This window comes from Anolis sagrei, chromosome 6 (assembly GCF_037176765.1).
Source record: "Anolis sagrei isolate rAnoSag1 chromosome 6, rAnoSag1.mat, whole genome shotgun sequence".
In the NCBI taxonomy this organism is placed as follows: Eukaryota; Metazoa; Chordata; class Lepidosauria; order Squamata; family Dactyloidae; genus Anolis; species Anolis sagrei.
In genome coordinates this window covers 28,814,331-28,837,076 of record NC_090026.1, presented here as the reverse complement: position 1 = coordinate 28,837,076, position 22,746 = coordinate 28,814,331, and the positions used below count along the sequence as shown (strand labels likewise).

At 40.6% G+C, this 22,746-nt stretch overlaps 1 protein-coding gene across 6 annotated transcripts in view; it reads left to right on the top strand.

Annotated features, from left to right (window-relative positions):
* The window catches only part of MED25 (mediator complex subunit 25), a 29,140-nt gene that overhangs the window by 3,440 nt on the left and 2,954 nt on the right, over positions 1 to 22,746 (top strand). For 2 of the 6 annotated variants that reach the window (XM_060780741.2, XM_060780748.2), the window contains 15 exons: positions 1 to 125; positions 921 to 1,019; positions 3,905 to 4,025; positions 6,769 to 6,925; positions 8,108 to 8,238; positions 8,328 to 8,418; positions 10,745 to 10,941; positions 11,155 to 11,271; positions 11,368 to 11,453; positions 13,003 to 13,060; positions 14,391 to 14,498; positions 15,603 to 15,776; positions 17,395 to 17,496; positions 17,642 to 17,716; positions 20,008 to 20,181. In XM_060780741.2, the coding sequence (XP_060636724.2) occupies positions 1 to 125; positions 921 to 1,019; positions 3,905 to 4,025; positions 6,769 to 6,925; positions 8,108 to 8,238; positions 8,328 to 8,418; positions 10,745 to 10,941; positions 11,155 to 11,271; positions 11,368 to 11,453; positions 13,003 to 13,060; positions 14,391 to 14,498; positions 15,603 to 15,776; positions 17,395 to 17,496; positions 17,642 to 17,716; positions 20,008 to 20,181 (1,815 nt within the window). The remainder of the gene's footprint in view (positions 126 to 920; positions 1,020 to 3,904; positions 4,026 to 6,768; positions 6,926 to 8,107; positions 8,239 to 8,327; positions 8,419 to 10,744; positions 10,942 to 11,154; positions 11,272 to 11,367; positions 11,454 to 13,002; positions 13,061 to 14,390; positions 14,499 to 15,602; positions 15,777 to 17,394; positions 17,497 to 17,641; positions 17,717 to 20,007; positions 20,182 to 22,746) is intronic. The other 4 variants (XM_060780744.2, XM_060780743.2, XM_060780742.2 and 1 more) reach the window with 4 other exon arrangements.

Here is a 22,746-nt window from a genome sequence, read left to right as displayed (position 1 = left end):
TATGGTGGAACCCAGTACAGCCTAGTGGTGTTCAATACAGTTGACTGCGCACCCGAATCATATGTTCAGTGCCATGCACCAACAAGCAGCGCTTATGAATTTGTTACATGGCTTGACAGCATCCAGTGAGTCTGAGGATTTGCATGATGTTCTATATCCATTCTATTTAATTATATGTTTCACGTGTCACTGTATAAGAGCTTGGAATAGGAAAGGAATCCAGTTCCTTAGCTGTTGACTTTGGATTAGAAAATATGTTTCAGCAGGTTAGTCTGTCAAATGCTTGGGGAAATGATATCTCTTGCTTTAGTTTGATTGCTGCTATTCCGAAGCATTAGATAGCCAAACTCTTCCATCCTTGGAATAGAAGATGTGAAATCTAGTGGGCCAAAGATCTCATTCAGTATATAGGAGCTTCCTGTGTGCTCCAGCAATGTCTGGGGAAGGATAAACACGTTTAGATAATATTGCATTTTTTAATCAAGAGAAACCACTAATTTCATGGGTGCCCTCCCTGTTTATTTTAGAGGGAGTGAACAAACCAATAATTGATTCATTCTGGGTTTGTTTCCCATGTTCTTCAAAGGAAGAAACCACCGCTAGTAGGTTAGAAGAAGCCAGGATAAGAAACCATGGCTTTACTTTCTGGTTTGTTCCCAAGGATTTAACCTGGGCTTCTGTGTCCAGATGAAATGGAAATCTATAGTTAATGGAAGACATCTTTGTTTGTTTCCTCCTGTAGTAAACTAAGGGACTGCATGCCTGGGCAAAATGCTTTGATCATACATATTCAGAAAGTGAAAAAGGAAACATGTATTCTGTGGATTTTAGACATTTCCAAGTTCTGTCCAAATGCATCCGGTGTGAGTTTTTAGCCCTAGTACTGGTAATCTATCATTTCTTTGTCATTCTAATCTAAGGTTTGTGGGAGGAGGCGGTGAGAGCTGCAGTCTCATCTCAGAAGGGCTCAGCACTGCTCTGCAACTCTTTGATGACTTCAAGAAGATGAGAGAGCAAATGTAAGTGGAGAACAGGTTGGGGTGGATGTGGAAGAAAGATGGAATGCCAGGGTTCAGCTCACAAAAGAGAAGCTTCTCATCTGTTTTTAATATTTGCACATTACAGTGACATGTTAAAATTGTGAAATTGTTCATTTTCATTTCATTTTTTGTGGCTTGAATTGCTTTCCAGTAGCCCAAAATTATTTGTTGGGTGCACTGGAAAATCATGACAACATTTAAAAATGAAAGACTGAGGGGTGGGGTTGGTTAAGTGTTTCTGTCATTTCTTGAAGCTTTTTCTTACATTTCTTTGGTGTTTTTAGTTGTGCTATTTTAAAATGCTACTGATTTTAATTGTAGCCTACCTTACCCTTACAGCAAGATTAAAAAAACAAATAAAAATACAATAACAATATTTATTATGGTCCATAGACCCTCATCGGGGAAGAGTTGTTTATAAATTCTCCTATCTCAGGAGAAGTTCTTTGTACAAGATATCTCTACATGTTTTCAAGTAATACGCCTAATGGAGGTTAATTTCTTTCTTGACCATGTTGCCACTGCAAGGAATTTTGCCACTCTGTGAGAGTTACCCTTTGACACTTGTCCTCTAAAACATATCTAACAATCTCCTGCAGGAGATGGCTGGTCACGTGGGATGAAATTGGATATAGAAGTTGGCTATGTTTCACTGTATAATAACGGCACTGCAATAAAATGTGTTCTATTGTTTCTACTTCATTTCCTTCACCGGGACATAGTCTTTGGGAGCAAGGAATTCCAGACAGTCTGCCTCTTAGCATCTCTGAGGGAAATACATTTAGTCTTGCATTTGTAAAGAATCTGCAGTATTTAATCACTGCAAGGCTTTTTAGGTATTCACATGTCTTAAATGGCTCTCTTCAGGGATTCTTGTGCCATTTTGAATCCCAAATGGAGTAAAAGGGATGTGGATAGTCCAATTGAGGCCACTTTTCATTCAGTCCTCCTTGCCCATATTGGTTTGGAGGCTTCATAAGGAAGGTGATGTAGTAAACTTATTCCCAGTTTGAATACCATTGTTTTTAACAAGAGGTTCATTTTCAGAGTCCAGGCGCTTGTACTCAATGGGCATTCGCCTGTTTCTAGGATCACCTTTGGTACATAAGAAGGCAAATTTAGAAGATCTCTTATAAACCTTGCTTGCATTCTGTCTTAAGTTTGCAGTTGAATTTTCACACCATATAGTTGCATCAAAGAGGAGTTTAGAGGCTGTTTTAGCATTTAGTGTGGAAGGAACATATTGTTCTCTTTTGGTGTAATAAAACCTTATTATAGCTTCTCAGCAGGCCTTTGCCTTTTGAATCACTATTTCAGAGAGCTCACTGCAGGATAAGGTGTGGTGGAAGGTAAATACTGGACGCCCAAATACTGGACGCTACTAACCTGCTCTAGAGAGAATTTGTCAATAGACAATTTATATTTTGTAAATTTACTTTCAAAAACTAGAATTTTTGATTTGCTAAAAATAAAAAATTCAAAATGTATAATGTTAAAACACAATGAAACAAAGACGATATTAAAATACAGTTCAATTAGAAACAGTTTAAAAACACATCAGTATTATGTGATTTCCCCATTGACTCAGTGTTTGGGGAGCATTTCTGGTTATGTTCAGTTTTCTTTGATGGGAAAACACTGGAGTATTCGTTAAAGTATTTCCTAATTTGTGTATTATTTGCAACTGTAGAGGTGGAACACAAGGGAAGGCAAGATTCCCCAAGACTGTTTTGGGAATCAGATTCAGACAGAATCCCAAGATAGTCTTGAGGAAAACAAATAGCATAATCTATCTCAGATTTCTGCTGCATAGTTTGTAAATTTCTGTCCAGAACTTCTATTAGTAGGACTTACTGCCATGTACTTGAGTTAATGAATACATACCTAGAGAATTACTAGTATAGGTTCCTACAAGATTGCATTGAACTCCCAACTTGCCATATGTTGCCAGTGACATTTGTTCAGAGCCAGAACAAACCAAAGCTCCTTTTTTAGAGCTGTTGAACATGTTCTTTCTTTAGCATTGAAGTTGCTCTCAGGCTTACCAGATTGTTTTGGAGCCGAAAAATTGGGTGCAATGAAATTACGCTCTTCCATTATCTGCTTAATGAATTTTAAGATTATCTCAGAAATCTGAGCAGTTTCATTAAGGATAATTGGGATCATATCTCTGTCACCCTTAATTAAGCTGCTCTAATTTATGAAACAAAAAAACCTGCTGGATGTTTGTGATATAGATTCAGAAAACGGAACTGCTTTTACAGTTATATGGTTAGCGTGTTACATTTGGTCTTGAATTATCTAGAGACCAGTCTTTACTGAGCCATGAAAAATTCTATCTGGCCTTAGGCCAATCACAACCTCAGAATGACTCACCTCAACAAGGTTGTTGTGACAATGGAGTGCGAAGGAGTTGTATCCAGGGCCTTAGGATCCTTGAAGGAAGGACAGGATACACAGAAAAATAGATAATGTTGGTCCAAAACCATCCTGCACATCAATGGGTGAATTTCATTTTTCAGGAGCATGCACAGCTACACTAAAGCAATACCAGTGTTCTCTAATTCCAGCTGGCATCTCTTTGTGCAAAACCATAATAATTGGAAGTATTAAGATAGGGAAAACATAATAATACATCAAACCATGCACCGAGTCAAAGCACAGCTTGAGTGGACATTTTGACCTCAATCCTATTGTAATCCCAACTACAGGAGAGCTATTGAAGTGCTTTAATTTACCTATGTTTTGACTTACTACTGAAAAGTTGATTGAATGTATAATTGGGACTAATAAATAGGCTTCAAGCTATTGTTTCCAAGCCGGGCTTCACCTGTGTCTTGTGTCTTTTCTTCTCTTCCCCACAGAGGACCTACTCATAAAGTCTGCATCCTTATCTGTAACTCCCCTCCCTATCTGCTCCCTGCAGTGGAGAGTACCACATACTCTGGTTATACAACAGAGAACCTGGTGCAGAAAATTGGCGAGGTGGGTAGAAATGCACATTGATAGTCTTGGTTCTGAATATGCAAGTGACATATGGTGGTATTTATAAAATTGTTAGCCATATCCCAGTCTTTCCAAATATCTGATACATTAGAACAGAGTGTGGCTTTGAGGTATATGGAGTTCCCAATAATCAAGATCATAGCTGAGCCTAAAGCTGAAAAACCTCAAAGGCTGGAACTCTCCCTTGATGAAATTCAAATACCCAGTGAATGAGAGCAGAGAGGATTTCAGTCCAGAAATCCCATGTCATTAAGGAATCCCTAGCCACTCTAAACGAATTCAGGTCCCCAGGGCCAGATCAACTACATCCAAGAGTATTTCCAATAACTACATCCAAGAAGTTATTTTGTAACAACTGGAAATCATCTTTTAGAGTTCTTGGAGAACGGGATAAGTCCCAGCAGATTGGAGGAGGGCCAATGTGGTCCCTATCTTCAAGAAGGGAAAAAAGGACGACCCAAACAATTACCGTCTGGTCAGCCTCACATTGATACCAAGCAAGATTCTGGAAAATATCATTAAGAAAGTGGTCTGCAAACACTTAGAAATTAATGTGGTCATTGCTAGTAGTCAACGCGCATTTATCAAAAACAAGTCATTCCAGACTAATCTGATCTCTTTTTTCTGCTAGAGTTACAAGCTGGGTAGATGCAGGGAACACAGTAGATGTAACGTATCTTGATTTCAGTAAGGCCTTTGACAAGGTCCCCCATGATCTTCTGGCAAACAAACTAGTCAAATCTGGGCTACAGTTAGGTGGATCTCAAATTGCTTAGGTGAACAAACCCAGAGGCGGCTCCCCAATGCTTCCTCTTCATCCTGGAAAGAAATGATGATTGGAGTTCCGTCGGGTTCCGTCCTAGGCCCGGTTCTGTTTAACATCTTTATTAATTACTTAGATTAAGAGTTAGAAGGCAGGATGATCAAGTTTGCAGACAACAGCAAATTGGGAGGGATAGCCAATACTCCATAAGACAGGAGCAGAATTCAAAATGAATTCAAAGAGATGATTGGTCAAAATTAATAAAATGAAGTTCAACAGAGACAAATGCATTTTTATTCCACTTAGGCAGAAAAAATGAAATGCAAAGATACAGAATGGGGGACAATACCTGGCTTGAGAGCAGTACGTATGAAAAAGATCTTGGAGCCCTCATGAACAACAAGTTAAACATGAGCCAACAATGTCATTGGCGAAAAAAGCCAATGGGATTTTGGCCTGCATCAATAGGAGTCTAGTGCCTAGATCCAGGAAAGTCATGCTACCCCTCTATTTTGCCTTGCTCAGACCACACCTGGAATCAAACTGTGTCCAATTCTGGGCATCACAATTAAAGGGATTTGTTGACTCGAAGCTGGAATGTGTCCAGAGGAGGACAACTAAAATGATCAAGGGTCTAGAGAACAAGCCCTATGAGCAGCGGCTTAAAGAGCTGGGCATGTTTAGCCTGCAGAAGAGAAGGTTGAGAGGAGACATGATAAGGGCCATGTATAAATGTGTGAGGGGAAGTCATAAGGAGGAGGGAGCAGGCTTGTTTTCTGCTGCCCTGGAGACTAGGATGCGGAACAGTGGCTTCAAACTACAGGAAAGGAGATTCCACCTGAACATTAAGAGGAACTTCCTGACTGTGAGAGCTGTTCAGTAGCGGAACTCTATCCCGGGGTGAGGTGGAGGCTCCCTATTTGGGGGCTTTTAAATAGAGGCTGGATGGACATCTGTTGGGGTGCTTTGAATGTGATTTTGCTGCTTCTTGGCAGGGGGTTGGACTGGATGGCCCACAAGGTTTTTTGCAATTCTATGATTCTAAGGATCAAGCTGACACTGGCTGCTAATCAGGACAGTAGTATGTTCCCTCTGGTACAATAATTTGTGTGCCTCTTGATCTGGGGTACATGAGCAGGAATAGTGCCTTGCACACACACACAAAAACTTCAGATAAAAAACTGATTGACTATTGTGTGAATAAAATACAGCCTTTTTTATTCAGTAGGGCACTTACAATTTTGTGTTCCCTCGGAAAGACGAAGAGCGGAATTACAGTTGCTAAGACAACCCTTGAAAAGAACTTTATGTCTGCCACCCATCTGTTCCAACTCTTGCTCAGGAAGTCTATCTCCTTCCTGTAATTTTTAAAACCAGGGAAATCCCAGATGCAGCCATCTGCACTTAATAGGTTGTGATAGAAGAACAAATAGATCCACATATTGTTCTATGATAAGCACAGTTTTTGAGGGAGTCTAGTAAGTAGGTATAACCAGTCAGCAAACATGAACCAGTTTGAAAGAGCATGTTTGTGATAGCTGGTCATGTATTCTGGATACAGAGATGAAAAATGCTCAGTCTCCTGAAATATTAACACTTTTGAATGGCGTTCTTACTTCTTAGTTAACAGAAAATGTGGAAAGAGAAGAAATTGCAATACTTACGAATATTTCCTTAAGCAAGGAAAGCATGCAAGGTCAATCAAAGTATCAGTAAATTAACTTGTCATTTCAGTATTAAAACCAAACCCTGTTTTCTTACAGCCCTGCATTAAATTCATTCTTTTCGGTGCATGGTGACATCTTGTCTATTTGGTTCCAACTCTAATGTTAAAGAATACACTTTTGAAAGAAAATTGAATTCTAGTCAACCATTTGTCAAGTAAAACTAGGAATTTATGGCCTTGGGAAAGCCAGGTTTAGGTAGAGAGTGATGCCTATCTGCTCTGTTCTCCCTCAGCGTGGGATTCACTTTTCCATCATCTCCCCACGGAAACTGCCAGCTCTGCGAATGCTCTTTGAGAAGGCTGTGACAGGGGGCATGTTGGATGTGCAGCTCAAAGACTACAGCCAGGACGCTCGGCACATGATCCTCATCCGTGGCATGGTCCTCCCAGGTAAGAAACTGGCTTGGAAATAAGTAGGTGGCTACTATGTTACATACTACTGGCAGTTAGAGAAGTCTGCTTCCTAGTGAATGAGGATGGTGCTGCAGGCTTCAAAACAGATAAATAATATGCTAATGTGTTTTAATAGTCTACCCAGCCACATATTATGCATGGCAAGTATCAGGAGCCCCCGGTGGCACAATGAGTTAAACCCTTGTGCTGACAGGACTGCTGACTAAAAGGTTGGTGGTTTGAATCCAGGGAGCGGGGTGAGCTCCCATCTCTCAGCTCCAGCTCCCCATGAGGAGACATGAGAAGCCTCCCACAAGGATGGTAAAACATCAAACATCCGGGCATCCCCTGGGCAGCGTCCTTGCAGACAGTCAATTATCTCATACCAGAAGCGACTCGGAGTTTCTCAGGTCACTCCTGCCACAAAAAATATTTTGTGGCATTAGAGCTGTGGCTCTGATTCTTGGAAGCACACATGTATTGTAGACTTCACTAGTTTCTTTTCCTCCTGAAACGCAGGGAGCAACATACAGCATTTTTCAGGGGGTCTCACTTTGACACTAACATGGATTATCTTAGCTGAGAGTCTGAGAGTGCTGAGACCTTAATATTGTGTCTCAGGACTCTCAGACCGACTGGTTGGTTGAAAATTTGCACGCTGCCTTTCCATTCATACACTCAAGTTGACTGGTGACCTTTAGCAAAATGCATTTGCACCCAGTCTGTACATAAATTTCATGATAAAGATGGTAAATATGATAAAGATGGTGGTCGCAAAAAGTGTGAGCATCCAGATGCTGTTGGACTTGAATTCCTATTAGTATAATGGTGTTGGAGAAGGCTAGGGGTTAGAACAGGCTTGGGCAAACTTGGGGTCTCCAGGTGTTTTGGACTTCAACTCCCACAATCCCTAACAGCTTACTGGCTGTTAGGAAATATGGAGGTTGAAGTCCAAAACACCTGGAGGGCCAAAGTTTTCCCATGTCTGGGGTAGTCTTTTAAAATCTGCTATTAGTGCTTAGTCCATTTTCAAAAAGAAAAAGGGGGCTTCCACGCTCTGCTGCAAGTAGTTAGATGCAGTCCAGAGGCGTGGGTGGAGGGATATGGGGAGGGGGAAAAGCTAGAGGAACACACACTCCTGATGATGACAAATGCCACCCTTTGCTTCTTTGTTTACAGTAGGAGGAGGAACCACTGCCAACCCTTTGCAGCCCAAACAGACTGTCCCCCAACCCCAGCTTCCCCCGGTGCCAGCACAGCTCCCTGCCGCCCCACCACAAACAATGCCTGCAGTTTCTCAGCCGTACCAGGTACTTCTCTTGCCTCCAAAGGCTGGTGAGGAAAGGTTATTGCTTCCTAAAAGCTTCTCCTGACATTGACCTCTGCTGTCTTTCTTTAGGTGGCGGCGTCTTCAACACTAACTGCGGCCCAGGCAGCAGCTCAGTCTGCTGTGGAAGCTGCCAAGAACCAGAAAGCCCAGAGCACCCGTTGTAAGTTCTTGTCTCCCTCTCAGGATGGTGGTGTGATAATGGCACCTTGCAGAATAGGGGTGTGGGCTCTGTCTAAGTAGCTAATGTATTAATGATACTAGGGTTAGGCTACACTTAGGAACAAAATGACAGAGAGTCTGCAGAGGAGAAAAAAACATGAGAGATGCTCCGCCATCTCCGCCAGTGGGGTGATCTGTTTGAGAGAATGTGAAAAAACTTTTGAGATACTTCAAGGATGAGATATTATACAACATCCTGCCATGACATGCAGAAAAGGCCTTTTAGGACACAATGTAGGAGAAGTATTGTCTTCCTTGCTTGGGAAATGTGGCCATAGACTGGACAGGAAGATCCAAACTCCTGTTTTGCCTCTGAATGTCCAGGGTTCCAAAATGCCAATTGTAACAAGTCACTTTGGGGGTTTGTGGGATTTTAAGCAAATGTGACTTGGGACTGTTTGGTAAATATGTAACTATTCTGAACTTGCACTTAAAGCAATGCTATTCAGTGTAGTAGTCTGTGGACCAGTGCTGCCCATCCTAGGTGAATCCCCAAGAATAAACAATAGTAGCTAATGGGCATATATAAGGTACTGGTTCTGGTACATTGGAACACAAAAGTCTTAATGTAAAATGTATTGTCCTGAAGGAAAATTCGTTCATGTACATCAGTGTTTCTCAACTTGGGGGTTGGAATTCATGGGGAGGGGTGTTGTGAAGAGGGTTTCAGAGGGGTTGCCAAAGACTATGAGAAAACACATATTTCTGATGGTCTTAGGAACCCCTTTGGCAGTGAAAGCTGAAGATGTCTCTGCCTATCCTTCTTTTCCTTTTTGGAAACAGACTGTGAATCCTCCCACAAAAAGCCCTCCTCCTGCTGTAATTGGCCGGCTGCTCAGCTGGCCTCTCAGCCAAGAGGAGGACTGTTTCTGAGACTCCAAGTGGGGAGGGGAGAGCAGGCGTGTCAGATTCCTCCCAAGTACCACCAGTATTTTCAGTTGGTCATGGGAGTTCTGTGTGGGAAGTTTGGTCCAATTCTATTGTTGTTGGGTTTCAAGGGACTCTTTGATTGTAGGTGAACTATAAATCCCAGTGTCTACAACTCCCAAATGTCAAGGTCTATTTCCCCCCAAACTTCACCAGTGTTCACATTTGAGCATATTGCGTATTCATGCCCAGTTTGGTCCAGATCCATCATTGTTTGAGTCCATAGTGTTCTCTAGAGGTAGGTGAACTACAACTCAAAAACTCAAAGTCAATGCCCACTAAACCCTTCCAGTGTTTTCTGTTGGTTATGGGAGTTCTGTGTGCCAAGTTTGGTTCAGTTCCAGCGTTGGTGGAGTTCAGAATGCTCTTTGATTGTAGCTGAACTATAAATCCCAGCAACTACAACCCTCAAATGACAAAATCAATCCCCTCTCAACCCCACCAGTATTCAAATGTGGGCGTATCGGGTATTTGTGCCAGTGAATGAAAATACATCCTGTATATCCAATATTTACATTACGATTCATAACAGTAGCAAAATTATAGTTATGAAGTAGCAACAAAAAAAAATTTATGGTTAGGGTTCACCACAACATGAGAAACTGTATTAAGGTGTCGTGGCATTAGGAAGATTGAGAATCACTGATGTACATGTACATATGATTTTCTGGCATAGAATAAAAGCTTTCCTATAAGTTATCCTAACCACTTTCTTGTATATGCCTGCAGTTGGTGCAGGTATGTTAATGTGGAAGAAATTCTGCAAATTCAGGGGTGGAAAAAGACCAAGTTTAGACAGCTCAACGACAACACACTAAGTCACTGAATCTTCTAATAGTGGTAATTTTGGGGCCCTTTGCTCCTACTGTTGAATCAGGGAACAAAACCTGAAGGGATGGTGCAAAACAAGGGTCTCTAAGAGACTATTTATTTATTTATTTATTTATCTATTTAGAGTTTATATAACCCGGTTTTCTCGACCTCTGAGGAGGGACTCAGGCCGGCTAACAACATGGGATTCAGTACAATAAGAAAAGCATTATAAATAATCAATATAAAATACATTAAAATACAATTCATACAAGTTACAGCAAAAATCAGTTCGTCAGAATGAATTTCCCCCCAAACTTAACCAGTGTTCACATTTGAGCATATTGCGTATTCGGGCCCAGTTTGGTCCAGATACATCATTATTTAGTCCACAGTGTTCTCTAGAGGTAGGTGAACTACAACTCAAAAACTCAAGGTCAATGACTAGAGGAAGGAACAGTTATTGTGAAACTAGAACTGGGTGAATTTAAGGATGTTAGTTTCCCATGCTTTCTCTTTCTTGTCCATAGTCACCCCCATGAACCCCATGCAGCCGGCCTTCAACCAAGGTCCCCCACAGACGCTTCAAGCGGGCTCGGTCCCAGCCATGCCTCAAAAGCTCCCTGTGTCTTCTCCATCCAGCCTGGTCTCCACAGTCACCACAGGCTCCGGCCTTCTCGTCCAGCCACCCGTACAAGCCCCTCCACAGTCTGGTGCTTCAACTATGGTATGTATAGGTGCTGACAATTCAAAGAGGAAGATTTCTTTGTATGTTCATTGGTTTTTCACTTTCAAAGATTGGAGATGTTACTTTTTTTTAAAAAAGAGTCATGCTGATGGGGAATTGCGGGAGTTGTCAACCTCAAAAGTAACTTTTCCAGCTTCTCCATTGCTGACGCCCTTGTAACTGTCCCCTACCTCTTCCTCCGGTTCTATCCAGCCCAGCGTTGTTCCACCTATGACGGTGAGTCAGCCCTCACAGCCACAGATAGGCGCAACACAGCAGTCAGTCACCAACAAGGTGATGGCATGGAGCGGCGTGCTAGAATGGCAGGAGGTGAGAGCTGAACCAGGGTGGGTGGGAGCACACTAAGAATAGGAAATTCTTCGCCTGACATGTTTTGACCGTCTGTCGCCGTGCCTCTTCCCTCAGAAGCCCAAGCCAGCTTCTGTGGATTCCAACACCAAACTTACTCGTTCCCTGCCCTGCCAAGTGTACGTCAATCAAGGAGAGAACTTGTGAGTGTCTATCTTTTGTCATTGAAAGTTGTGGAGGGGAGGGCACAGCTGTGAAGAAGAAGCATGAAGGTTTCAGGGGAAGCATGAAGGTTTCAGGCAGAACTCCTATTCTTCTGGGTGTAGCAGCAAGTTGGTGGAAGGGTGAGAGACAGTGAAGTATGGTCAAGTAAGGGGAGACACCTACCAGTACTGTAGTGGGCATGAAACTCTTGACCCCAGTACATCAGTAGGATCACTACAAGGTTTGGGTTTCTTATGTATGTAAATAAATGTGTCCTGGAATGCAGGAACATATGCCCCGTGTTTAAGGTAGTAACACAGTTGTTGCCTCTTCTGTTTGGTATATGAAGTGTTGTTGTTGTGCTCTAAGAGAGCCACTAATCTAGGAATGGAGAACTGTGACCTTCCATATATTGTTGGACTTCATCAGTCCCAACCAGCATAGCCATATCTACAGATAGGTAAAGGTAAAGGTTTCCCCTGATATTAAGTCTAGTTGTGTCCGACTCTGGGGGGTGGTACTCATCTAATTTCTAAGCTGAAGAGCCGGCATTGTCCGTAGACACTCCCACGGTCATGTGGCCAGCATGACTGCAAGGAGCGCCGTTACCTTCCAGCAGAAGCAGTACCTATTGATCTACTCACATTTGCATGTTTTTGAACTGCTAAATTGGTAGAGGCTGGGCCTAACAGTGGGAGCCCAACCCCACTCCCTTGATCCGGACCACCAACCTTTCAGTCATCAAGTTCAGCAGCTTAGTGGTTTAACCCACTGTGCTGCCAGGTGGCCCGTATCTACAGATAATGGAAGTTATATTCCAGCAATAGCTAAAAAGCCAAAGATTTCCCACGTCTAAACTCTGAAAGCTGATTGGGGAAAGTACTTTATTGTTCGAGAAATTAGACTTTGTGTGATTTTTGGAGCAGGGTCTTCTCAGTGGTTGCTGCTGTATAATGGCCTCCCCATCAAAATCCCCTGTTTTGGCTGTTTTTCAGCATGGTGACCCCCAAATATAGATACCTGAAATGTATTATATTTCCATTTCTGTTCTTTATAAAGTATTTTATTGTTTTTATAATTATTGTTTAAATTAGTTAATTTCATAACTAAACTATTTTTAAAACTACATTTAGATACATTTCAACAGGCAATTTACTTAAAGCAAGTAGGATCTGCAACAAAACCTTGCACTATATTTGGCATTTCAGTCAGCCAACCAGTTGGGTATTTGATTCAATTCTTTTGTCTCGTCTGGTTTTCTGTTTATGTCACCAGCAACCAGTTAGCATCCTGTAGCCTTTGAGCATGCTCATTCCTCATCGGGCTCCTTGTGTGGCTCCTCTCCACTTGTGTTTTCCCTTCCTGAAATATTATTTTTACATTTCTATAAGTGTTGGGAGTTTCCCTGAGATTGCTGCTATCTTTGCCTTGGGTGAGATGGTGCTGTTTTGGCTCCATAAGGAATGGTATGCAGATGAGTTCAAGATATCATAATGTCATCTTGATACTGAAGAAGAGCTGATCTGCCTGTATTTTGCTCCATTCCAGGAAGGCGGAGCAGTGGCCCCAGAAGCTCATTATGCAGCTGATCCCACAGCAGCTCTTGGTAAGCAAAGTGTTTATGCTGGCTATGAACACCGCCTGATCTAATCAAAATCGTATCTCCCTTAAGAATTGTATCTTTCCTAACTACAGATAGTCAGAAGATGTAATACATTTAGCCCTTGCTATCTGCTCGAGTTTGGCTCTGGGAACCCCAGTGGATACCCAGATCAGTATATACTCATGTCCCATTATAGCCAATACCATAGTAAAATAGTGTGCCTTATGAAATGACAAAACCAAGGTTTACTTTCAAGATTTTTTAAAATGTTAAGCCAAGGATAATTTAATTCATGGATGCAAAATCTGTGGATAAGGAGGGCTGATTGCATAAATCTTTTTGTATCAAATCAGATAGGCCTGTGGGTTTTGGAATTTATTTACTGTGTATACTTGAGCATAAGCTGAGTTTTTCAGCCCTTTTTTAAGGCTGTAAAAGCCCCCCCCCCCCTTCCTTGGCTTATGCTCGAGTCAAGGTTGTTTATTATTATTTACTCTGTTATTATTTTTATTAAATTTATTATATTACTCTGTTTATTATTATTATTACAGTTACATTATTTTATTCTATTTTTATTTTTATTACATTTATTATTTTGCTCTATTATTATTACATTTATTATTTTACTCTATTATATTGTTATTACATTTATTATTTTATTATTGTGACATTTATTATTATTATTTTATTGTTATTGTTATTAATACATTTATTATTTTACTCTATTATTATTGGAAGGATACATAAACACATTTACATTGAAGAAGGTTATAATAATGATTTAATCAGAGTTGTACAATCTTATCTTAAATTACAGTTTTATGTAAATATTCAAAAACATTTAACCTACTGATGCCTCAATTAATGTAATTTTATTGGTATCTATTTTTATTTTGAAATTTACCAGTACCTGCTGCATTTCCCACCCTCGGCTTATATTCAAGTCAATACGTTTTCCCAGTTTTTTGTAGTAAAATTAGATGCCTCGTCTTATATTCGGGTCGGCTTATACTCATTTATATATGGTACAGATTGGCTGTATTATCCAGCTCTACACAACTGCCAGCTACATGTGCCTTTGACAGGGCCTTCTTCCTCAAGTTTTCTCATGAGAAATTAACCTGATATTGAACTTTCTTGCATATTATACAGTGGTTCCTAGATGCTTTTTATGGTCAGATCGCTCTTAACCTTTCAGATTTGTTTTTGAAAACATTTTGTGTTACAGAATACTGCTTAAATTCATCATCCTTGTCTATTTATAATTACTTATAGCTTGAGGGTTATGCAAGCTCAGGATTCTATTTAATTGACTTCTGTTGGTCTCTTGCAGACAACGCTGGGCCATCTGTTCCGAAACTCACGCATGGTTCAATTTCACTTCACCAACAAGGACCTGGAATCACTGAAGGGACTCTACCGCATCATGGGCAATGGATTTGTAAGGCACTATAGTTGGTGTGGGACGGGTTTGGGAGGGTTGACTTGCTCCAGGAGAAGATGGGATCTCCCCAGGTGATCAAATCAAGTCGGTCAGCCTTCTTTCAGATTTAAAACCTCTTTGATGACTGAAACAGTCAAACAATTAATGTTACTCTATTGACGTCTGAGAGAAGACATGATAGCCATGTTTAAATATTTGAAAGGAAGAGGTGGAGCAGGTTTGTTTTCTGCTGTCCTTTAGACCTGGACTCAGAGCAATGGATTCAAATTACAGAAAGGGAGGTTCCACCTGAACAATAGGAATAATTGTGGAACTCCCTCCCTAGTGGTATTAGATCGGCCCCTTCTCTCCTATCATTTCGCAAACAAGTGAAAACTTGGCATTGGGAGCAAGCATTTGGCCCAGCATAATTATCTGTTCAATACAGTTGGCTTTGGATTGATGAATATGATTATCTGATTATCTGGCTTTAGATATATGCACAACAGTTGTCTAATGTTTACATATGTTGTTTTAAATTGTTGTTTACTTGCTTTTAATTGTTGTTGTTTGGGCATGGAATAATACCACTCATGTAAGCTGCCCTGAGTCCCCTTCGGGGTGAGAAGGACAGGATATAAATATCGTAATAAATAAATAAATAAATAAATAACTTCCTGACCATAAGAGCTGTTTATCAGTGGAACTTACTGCTTTGGAGAATGATGGAAGCTCCTTTGGATGCTTTTCAACAGAGGCTGGGTGGCCATCTGTTGGGGAAGCTTTGATTGTGCTTTTCCTGCATGGCAGTGGGTTGAACTGGATGGCTGTTGTGGTTTCTTTCAATTCTATGATTCCAGTTCCACTCAAACTTTGCTCTTACACTTGGGTATTGATGGTGGCGACATTTGCTCAGGGGGAAATCTTGGCATTGTGGCCAGTGATATTTGACTTCAGAGAATCGTATCTTTCTTATGGGTGGGACTTTTTAGTCATGGAGCAAATCCTTAATCTTATTAAACAGGTTTCTTAAAACTCTTTCAGGGTGGGCTGGGTAATTGTGAGGGGTAAGAATCTGCCCAACCAGATTCTTTAGCAAATGTTTCGTTCTTGTCATACGAGCAGGCGGGCTGTGTTCACTTTCCTCACACTACGCCCTGTGAGGTGCGGGTGCTGATGCTGCTATATTCTTCAAAGAAGAAAATCTTCATGGGGCTCATTCCTTATGACCAGAGTGGCTTCGTCAATGGCATCCGGCAAGTCATCACCAATCACAAGCAAGTTCAGCAACAAAAGGTAGGCGGCTGACACATAGGACATCTTGAGGAAAGGACCTTGGGGGCCATTTAACCAAATGCACTGGATCTTGCTAAATCTTTTAACTCTCTTTATCTTTCTAACACAACTCTCTTCCATCTCAAATTGGTGCCAAAACAATAATGGTACATCAATTCCCAACATCACATATGACCCATGTTTGAAGCATTTATTCTCATCCCTTCATAAGAATAGGTGAGAGGGTGAGAGATAGTCAGATATAAGCTATTTAGTATGCATTTACATTTGAAAAAATCAACAATAGTTACCCATCTCTTATTACCATACATATTCGAGTATAAGCTGAGTTTTTCAGCCCTTTTTTTAGGCTACTCCCCCCTCCCTTGGCTTATACTCGAGTAAAAGTTATTTATCATTTTATTCTGTTGTTGTTATTATTATTATTATTATTTTACATTTATTATATTACTCTATTTATTATTATTACATTTACATTATTTTACTGTATTTATTATTATTATTATTATATTTATTATTTTGCTCTTTTATTACTGTTATTACATTTCCATTATTATTATTATTATTATTATTATTATTATTATTTTATTATATTTATTATATTACTCTATTTATTATTATATTTATAATTTTATAATGCTTTTTATTATATTACATTTATTATTTTGCTCTATTATTACTGTTATTATTACATTTCCATTATTTTACTCTATTATTATTATTATTATTATTACATTTATTATTTTACTCTATTATTATTGGGGGTATACATAAGAACTTTTACATTCAAGAAGGTCAGAATAATGGTTTCATCAGAGTCTTATCTTAAATTACAGTTTTATATAAATGTTGAAAAACATTTAACCTACTGATGCCTCAATTATTGTAATTTTATTGGTATTGATTTCTATTTAGAAATTTGCCAGTATCTTCTGCATTTCCTACCCTCGACTTATACTCGAGTCATTACGTTTTCCCAGATTTTTTTGTGGTAAGATTAGGTACCTCAACTTATATTCGGGTCGGCTTATACGCGAGTATATAGGGTATATATTTTGGATTAGTCATGGACTGGAATTCAGCAGTTTTCAAGTCCTGATCCAGTCTTCTGTGCAAGCTGACTTTCAGACCAGGGGTAGAAAAATGTGGCTCCCTATATTTTTTAGGACTGCAACTCCCATCATTCCTCAATACTGGTTGGGTTCCTGGAACTAACGGTCCAATAACATCTGAAGGGTGATATCTTCCCTAACCAGACCAGTGTTCTATAAGTTATCTGATGTAGAGGAATGGCAGGGTTCTTTTTTCTGAGGATGCCAGGATACCATATTTGTGCCCATTGAAGAGTTTCCTGAAAGCTCTCCAGAGATCAGCAGCCGATGACTCATGGACCAGCACCAGTCCATGGACCACTGTGTCATGTAGCACTATCTCAGACTAATTTTGCTCCCCTAAGGACTTAATGAAGGAGAAACTTGGGCTGCTTTTTTGCTGACATGATGCCCTCCACCACTTCTGCAGTGGTCCCTTTTCCTGGCTTTGCATCTTCACTATCTTTTCTCCTTGACACCTCCCCCCCCCCTTTGTTTGCTTCCTGCTATGTTTCCTTTCTTTACAGCAGATGGGGGGCTCTCAGCCTTTGGGGTCAACACCCAATACCCAACCTTTCCTGACAAAACAGCCTGTCACTTTACCAGTGACACAGGGAGTCCAGCAGCAGGTGAGAAGATGGATTGAGAGAAATGCAGGGGAACAGATACACAAAGAGGGGAAGCTACTTACTGGGAGTTAGTTTTGGTTTGGAATTGCATCACTGGTTCTCCCCATTCTGCCAGGTCTGATGTCTCCCCCTTTTTTCCTTCTAGATGGGAGGACAGCAGGTGAGCCCTGGTATGCCTCAGGTAGGGATTATGGAAGAACAGCAGCGGCAGCAAGGCCTGGTGAGTCTTTTTGCAGAGTTAGGAGCCTTACTACACAAGATAGCTGCAGAGTAGAAAATGACACGATTGCTATCTTTTTTATGTTTGTTGGTTTGGTTTTTACTTGAGGTGTGTAATATCCCAAAGCAGCCAAGTTACTTTGACACATGAGGGAAAAAGAAATTTGGCAAGCACCTGTTGCTATCACCGTGAGGAAAAGTACAATAAAAATAAATAAGTTAAAAAATTACAAAATAAAGTATTATTCTGCCAAATGATGAAGTTGTTCAGGTTGCAGGTTTTTCTTTTGTGTGTGTGGGTCAGGCACAACTTGAGAAACTGCAAGTCACTTCTGGTGTGAGAGAATTGACCGTCTGCAAGGATGTTGCCCAGGGGACGTCTGAATCTTTTAATGCAATGGGTTAAACCCTTGTACGAGCAGGACTGAAGACTGACAGGTTGCAGGTTTGAATCCGTGGAAAGCGCGGATGAGCTCCCTCTGTCAGCTCCAGCTCCCCATGTGGGGACATGAGAAATGTCTCCCACAAGGATGATAAAACATCAAAACATCTGTGTGTTCCCTGGGCAACATCCTTGCAGATGGCCAATTCCCTCACACCAGAAGTGATCTGCAGTTTCTCAAGTCACTCCTGACACCAAAACAAAAAAGTCTTTAATGCTAAGACAGCTTCCCAGCTGCTGTATGCTTCCAGCATCTGGATTGGGACCCTAACGTCAAAAATAGACCAACAGCAAACACAGTTTGTGAGGGCCCTTTTCCAACTCCCCAGATGTGTACTTGAATCTGGGGAAGCACTCCTGTCAATAAGAACCTGGTGGTGAGCAATTAAATATTGGCTCAAGATCAGAGTTTTTAGTTTAGGATCAGATATGATTCATCACTTAGCTCAGGATGAGTACATAAACAGTTGGTTCAAGATCAATTCTAAGAAAGCCTCCTCCATCAGCTTTTCCGCATCCTTCCTAACTCATCTGAGTTTTGACATGGCTCTCAATCAATTAGAGAATCAATTAGCCTTTTGTGAGCTGTGCTCTCACTCTTATGTATCTTGCTCCCCTAGTACCCTGTCCATACATTTTGTTGGGCCTTTCCATGCAACAAACTATCTAAAGAACTTGACTGTTGCCAAATACCACTGCCTATTTTCCAAAGCAAGGTGCAATATACTCCCATCTGAATTGCTGTGTGGGAGATTTACAGGTACCCCATATAATAAAAGACTCTGTCCATGTAAAAAACAGGAAGTAGAATGCTTAGAATGTGATTTTCCTGCTTCTTGGCAGGGGGTTGGACTGGGTAGCCCATGAGGTCTCTTCCAACTTAATAATTCTGTGATTCTATGAGTGCATCTACCACATTCTTCTGTCACACAGTTTCTATGAACAGGCCCGAGCACACATAAATCAACCCCCTTCTAAGAAACTTACCAGAACGTCCAATGAAATTTTATGTGAAGTTTCTACTTAGTGACAACCTTCCCCACGTGACCTTAGAGGTTGCCAAGTTTTTTTTTCTGAGGCAGCCAGGATTAGACAATTCCCAATGTTAGATACAGGCTGAAACACACTGGAACTTCTTGTAGTTGTTAACCTATGTTTTTAGCCAACATGCATTTTAAACAGTTTTTAACTGTTGTAAATCTTATCCATTTTTGTGTTTAATCAACCAGATGTTCGTAATCTCATTACCTCCATACCTTGTTCACCTATGATGCAATAAGGGCCTTTGGACCATAATAAAATGTTGTTGTTGTTGTTGTTGTTGTAACAAATACCCTTTCTGCAATCTGTTCACTGCAGAAGGTCCTACAAATATAGTTACAAACCATAGTGGAAAGTAGTCAGTCTCTGTCCAGAGTGTAGCACACATCTTTTTGACATCAGCTTCTCTTTAATGACTATGTTTGCAACATCTTTATGTGGAGCTATTCTTTGCTCCATACAAAGGTGTTCCATGTGACTCTCAAGGTCCATTTAATCTTGATTTATAATATTATAATGTAATACAATATAATACTAATAATAATATATTATAATTATATATTTATATTACATGTAATATTACTAATAATATTACAGTATAATGGTATAGTGCAATATAGTAATATATAATACTAATATTGTGCTATAGTAATAATATAATATATTGTATTTACATATTACTGAGTCCCCTTCGGGGTGAGAAGGGCGGCATATAAATGTCGTAAATAAACAAATAAGTTGACTCCTGCTGAAAGAACTCTGGCAATCTGGTTTATGTGTTTGTTTGTTAGTTTTCTTTTCCCTCTCAGTTACAGCTCAGAGTTCAGCAACCTCAGCCCACTGCTCCTTCCACCAGCCAGCCCCCGCAAGCGCAAGTCCCCCCACAAGCTGGGCCGCAGGCTACCCAAGGAGGTGCTATGCTCAGACCCCAAAACCCGGGCGCCAATCCTCAACTCCGAAGCCTCCTCCTTAGCCAGCAGCCGGTAAGTCCTTATTAGGCATGTGCAATCAATTAAAAATATTTCAAAAGTCATTACAAGATTAGGGAGTGCCTCCGTTTCATGTTTCTAAAGGATATTTAGTGAAAATGTCATTAATATGGGAAGAGTAACGAAATTTCAATACTTTTTCATTATGTAATTGCGCATAATTGGGGAAATTTCCAGGGTGCCGTTCTCCTTCATTTTTACAGCTATTGGGGTGAAACTTGCAACAATGGTAGAACACTTTGACCACTGTTAGCCTATTAAGTTTCAGAATGTTTCACTTTTCCACAGGTTTTGGAGGAATTTTCAAAGTTTTTATAAATAATTTTTTTTAAAAAACCTACAAGAGCTATCTTTTTGAATTTTCTATACAATTACACAAGATAACAGGGGATCATTCTACCGATTGTATGTGTTTTTTTAAAAAGCCACAACAGCTATCACATTGAATGTTTCTCATATATTAACAAATAGAAACCAATATTAACCATTTCGACATTTTCATAGAATCCTAGAGTAGGAGGGAACCTCCAAGGGCCATCTACTCCAACTCCCTTCTTCCAGGCAGAAGGACACCATCAAAACTCACTTGACAGTTGGCCATCCAGCCTCTAAACTAATTATTATGCTTCCTCTATTGTGTTGGAAAAAACCCCCAATAGCCATCCATTTAGGGATTTCTTCTCAGCCCAGCATTGATTTACTTACTAGAAGTATCAGTCAGGTCTCTGCAGATACAACAATTTATTGGGACTCTGGCTGGCTCTACTATTGAGGGACATATATCTCCCCTCTCCTGATTGGGGCTTGCTGATGTGAGCAGAATTCTGGAAAATGTAGTTTAGGGCAGGGAGTTTTGCATTCTCCGTCATAGTGCTCCTAAACCCTCCTAAACTACATTCCCCAGAGTTCTATGCTTTATTTCCCAGTGAATTCCCTGCTTTCTGTCTCCTAATGGCAAGAGGCGATTAATTTAAAGAGGAAAGTCAGCCTTCTTGGCTTTGCTTTGCTTCCTTGTGCTGAAAATAAAACTGACTTTGGGAGGATTTTGAGATTTACAAAATGCAAACAAAAAAGTCTTGCGTAAGTTTTGATTGCGTAAGTCTTGCGTAATTTTTGGAGTGGGTCATGTCCACATGCCAGATATCACCTCGTAAGTACAAATTTAACAAATTTGATCCGACTTACGAGGACTAAGAAAAAAAATGCACACCTCTAGTGCTTATCTCCCTCATCTCTCCCAAGTTTTCTTTTTCACTTGACCAAATTACTGGTCTTTATTTGGAATCATTGACAATACAGCTACGAGATAAAACATGAGATGTGGCATAGGCTAATCTGCCACTTAACCTGAGTAAAAGAGAGAAAATCCATAATATTCTCTTCCCTGAGAAGCCCAGAGGCCTAGGCAAGTGGACTGTATACACTGTCCACTTGTGGGATCTAGTACGCCAATATATATTGATGACCACTGAGTTAAAATGGAGGATAACTCAATAGTCATCAAAACTGTAAATTAGCTCACTCTCAAGGTAATAGAAGTCATTATTACCAGTATTAGAGATGTGATCCTAGCGTGTCTCTACATTCCTCTCATTGGGGAACAGGAGTAGAAAGGTAGTATTGCACACACACCTTGTCATTGCTTTCCAAGAGCCATGAAGATGGTCACTATGCAAATAGATTACTTGACTACATTGGCATTTAATCTGACCTAGCACTGTTCCTGTATTATATCCATATGTCCTCCCTCAGTAGAAGATTCACCAAGAGGGCACATCCTTCCATAAATCCAGGGGGATGGGTTCTGCAAATGGCTCATCCCTTTCTAGTGGAGATTACGTGACCCATTTCTTCTCGCATCCTGTCCATCAGGATAACAGAGCTAATTGAGATCCAAGTTCTTAATCCTCTTTGTATATCTGATGTATCCTTTTCTCAAGGAAGGAATGGCAATGTGCTAATCAGGTTGGTCATATTGCCATTCCAATCAGGTTGGAACCCCCCCCCCCCAAATGTTGTTTAACATCTACATGAAGCTACTGGGGGAGATCATTTGGAGTTTTGGAGTTAGATATCCTCTGTACACAGATGACGTTCAACTCTATTACTCCTTTCCACCTACTGTTAAGGAGGCTGTTGAGATCTTGAACCAGTGCTTGGCAGCTGTGATGGATTGGATGAGGGCAAACAAATTGAAATTGAATCCAGATAAGACAGAGGCACTCCTGAAGAGTCCAAAGGCCGAACAGGGTATAGGGTTACAGCCTGTGTTGGACGGGGTTACACTCCCCCTGAAGACACTGATTCACAGCTTGGTTGATCTCCTGAGTCTGGAACCCCAGATTTCGTCAGTGGCCAGGGCATCTTTTGCACAATTAAAACTTGTGCGCCAGTTGCAGCTGTACCTTGCGAAGTCAGACTTGGCCACAGTAGTCCACATAATAGATTATTGCAACGTGTTCTACATGGGGTTGCCTTTGAAGACTGTTCGGAAGCTCCAATTGGTCCAAAGGGTGGCAACCAAATTGCTCACTGGAACGAGTTACAGGAAACACACAA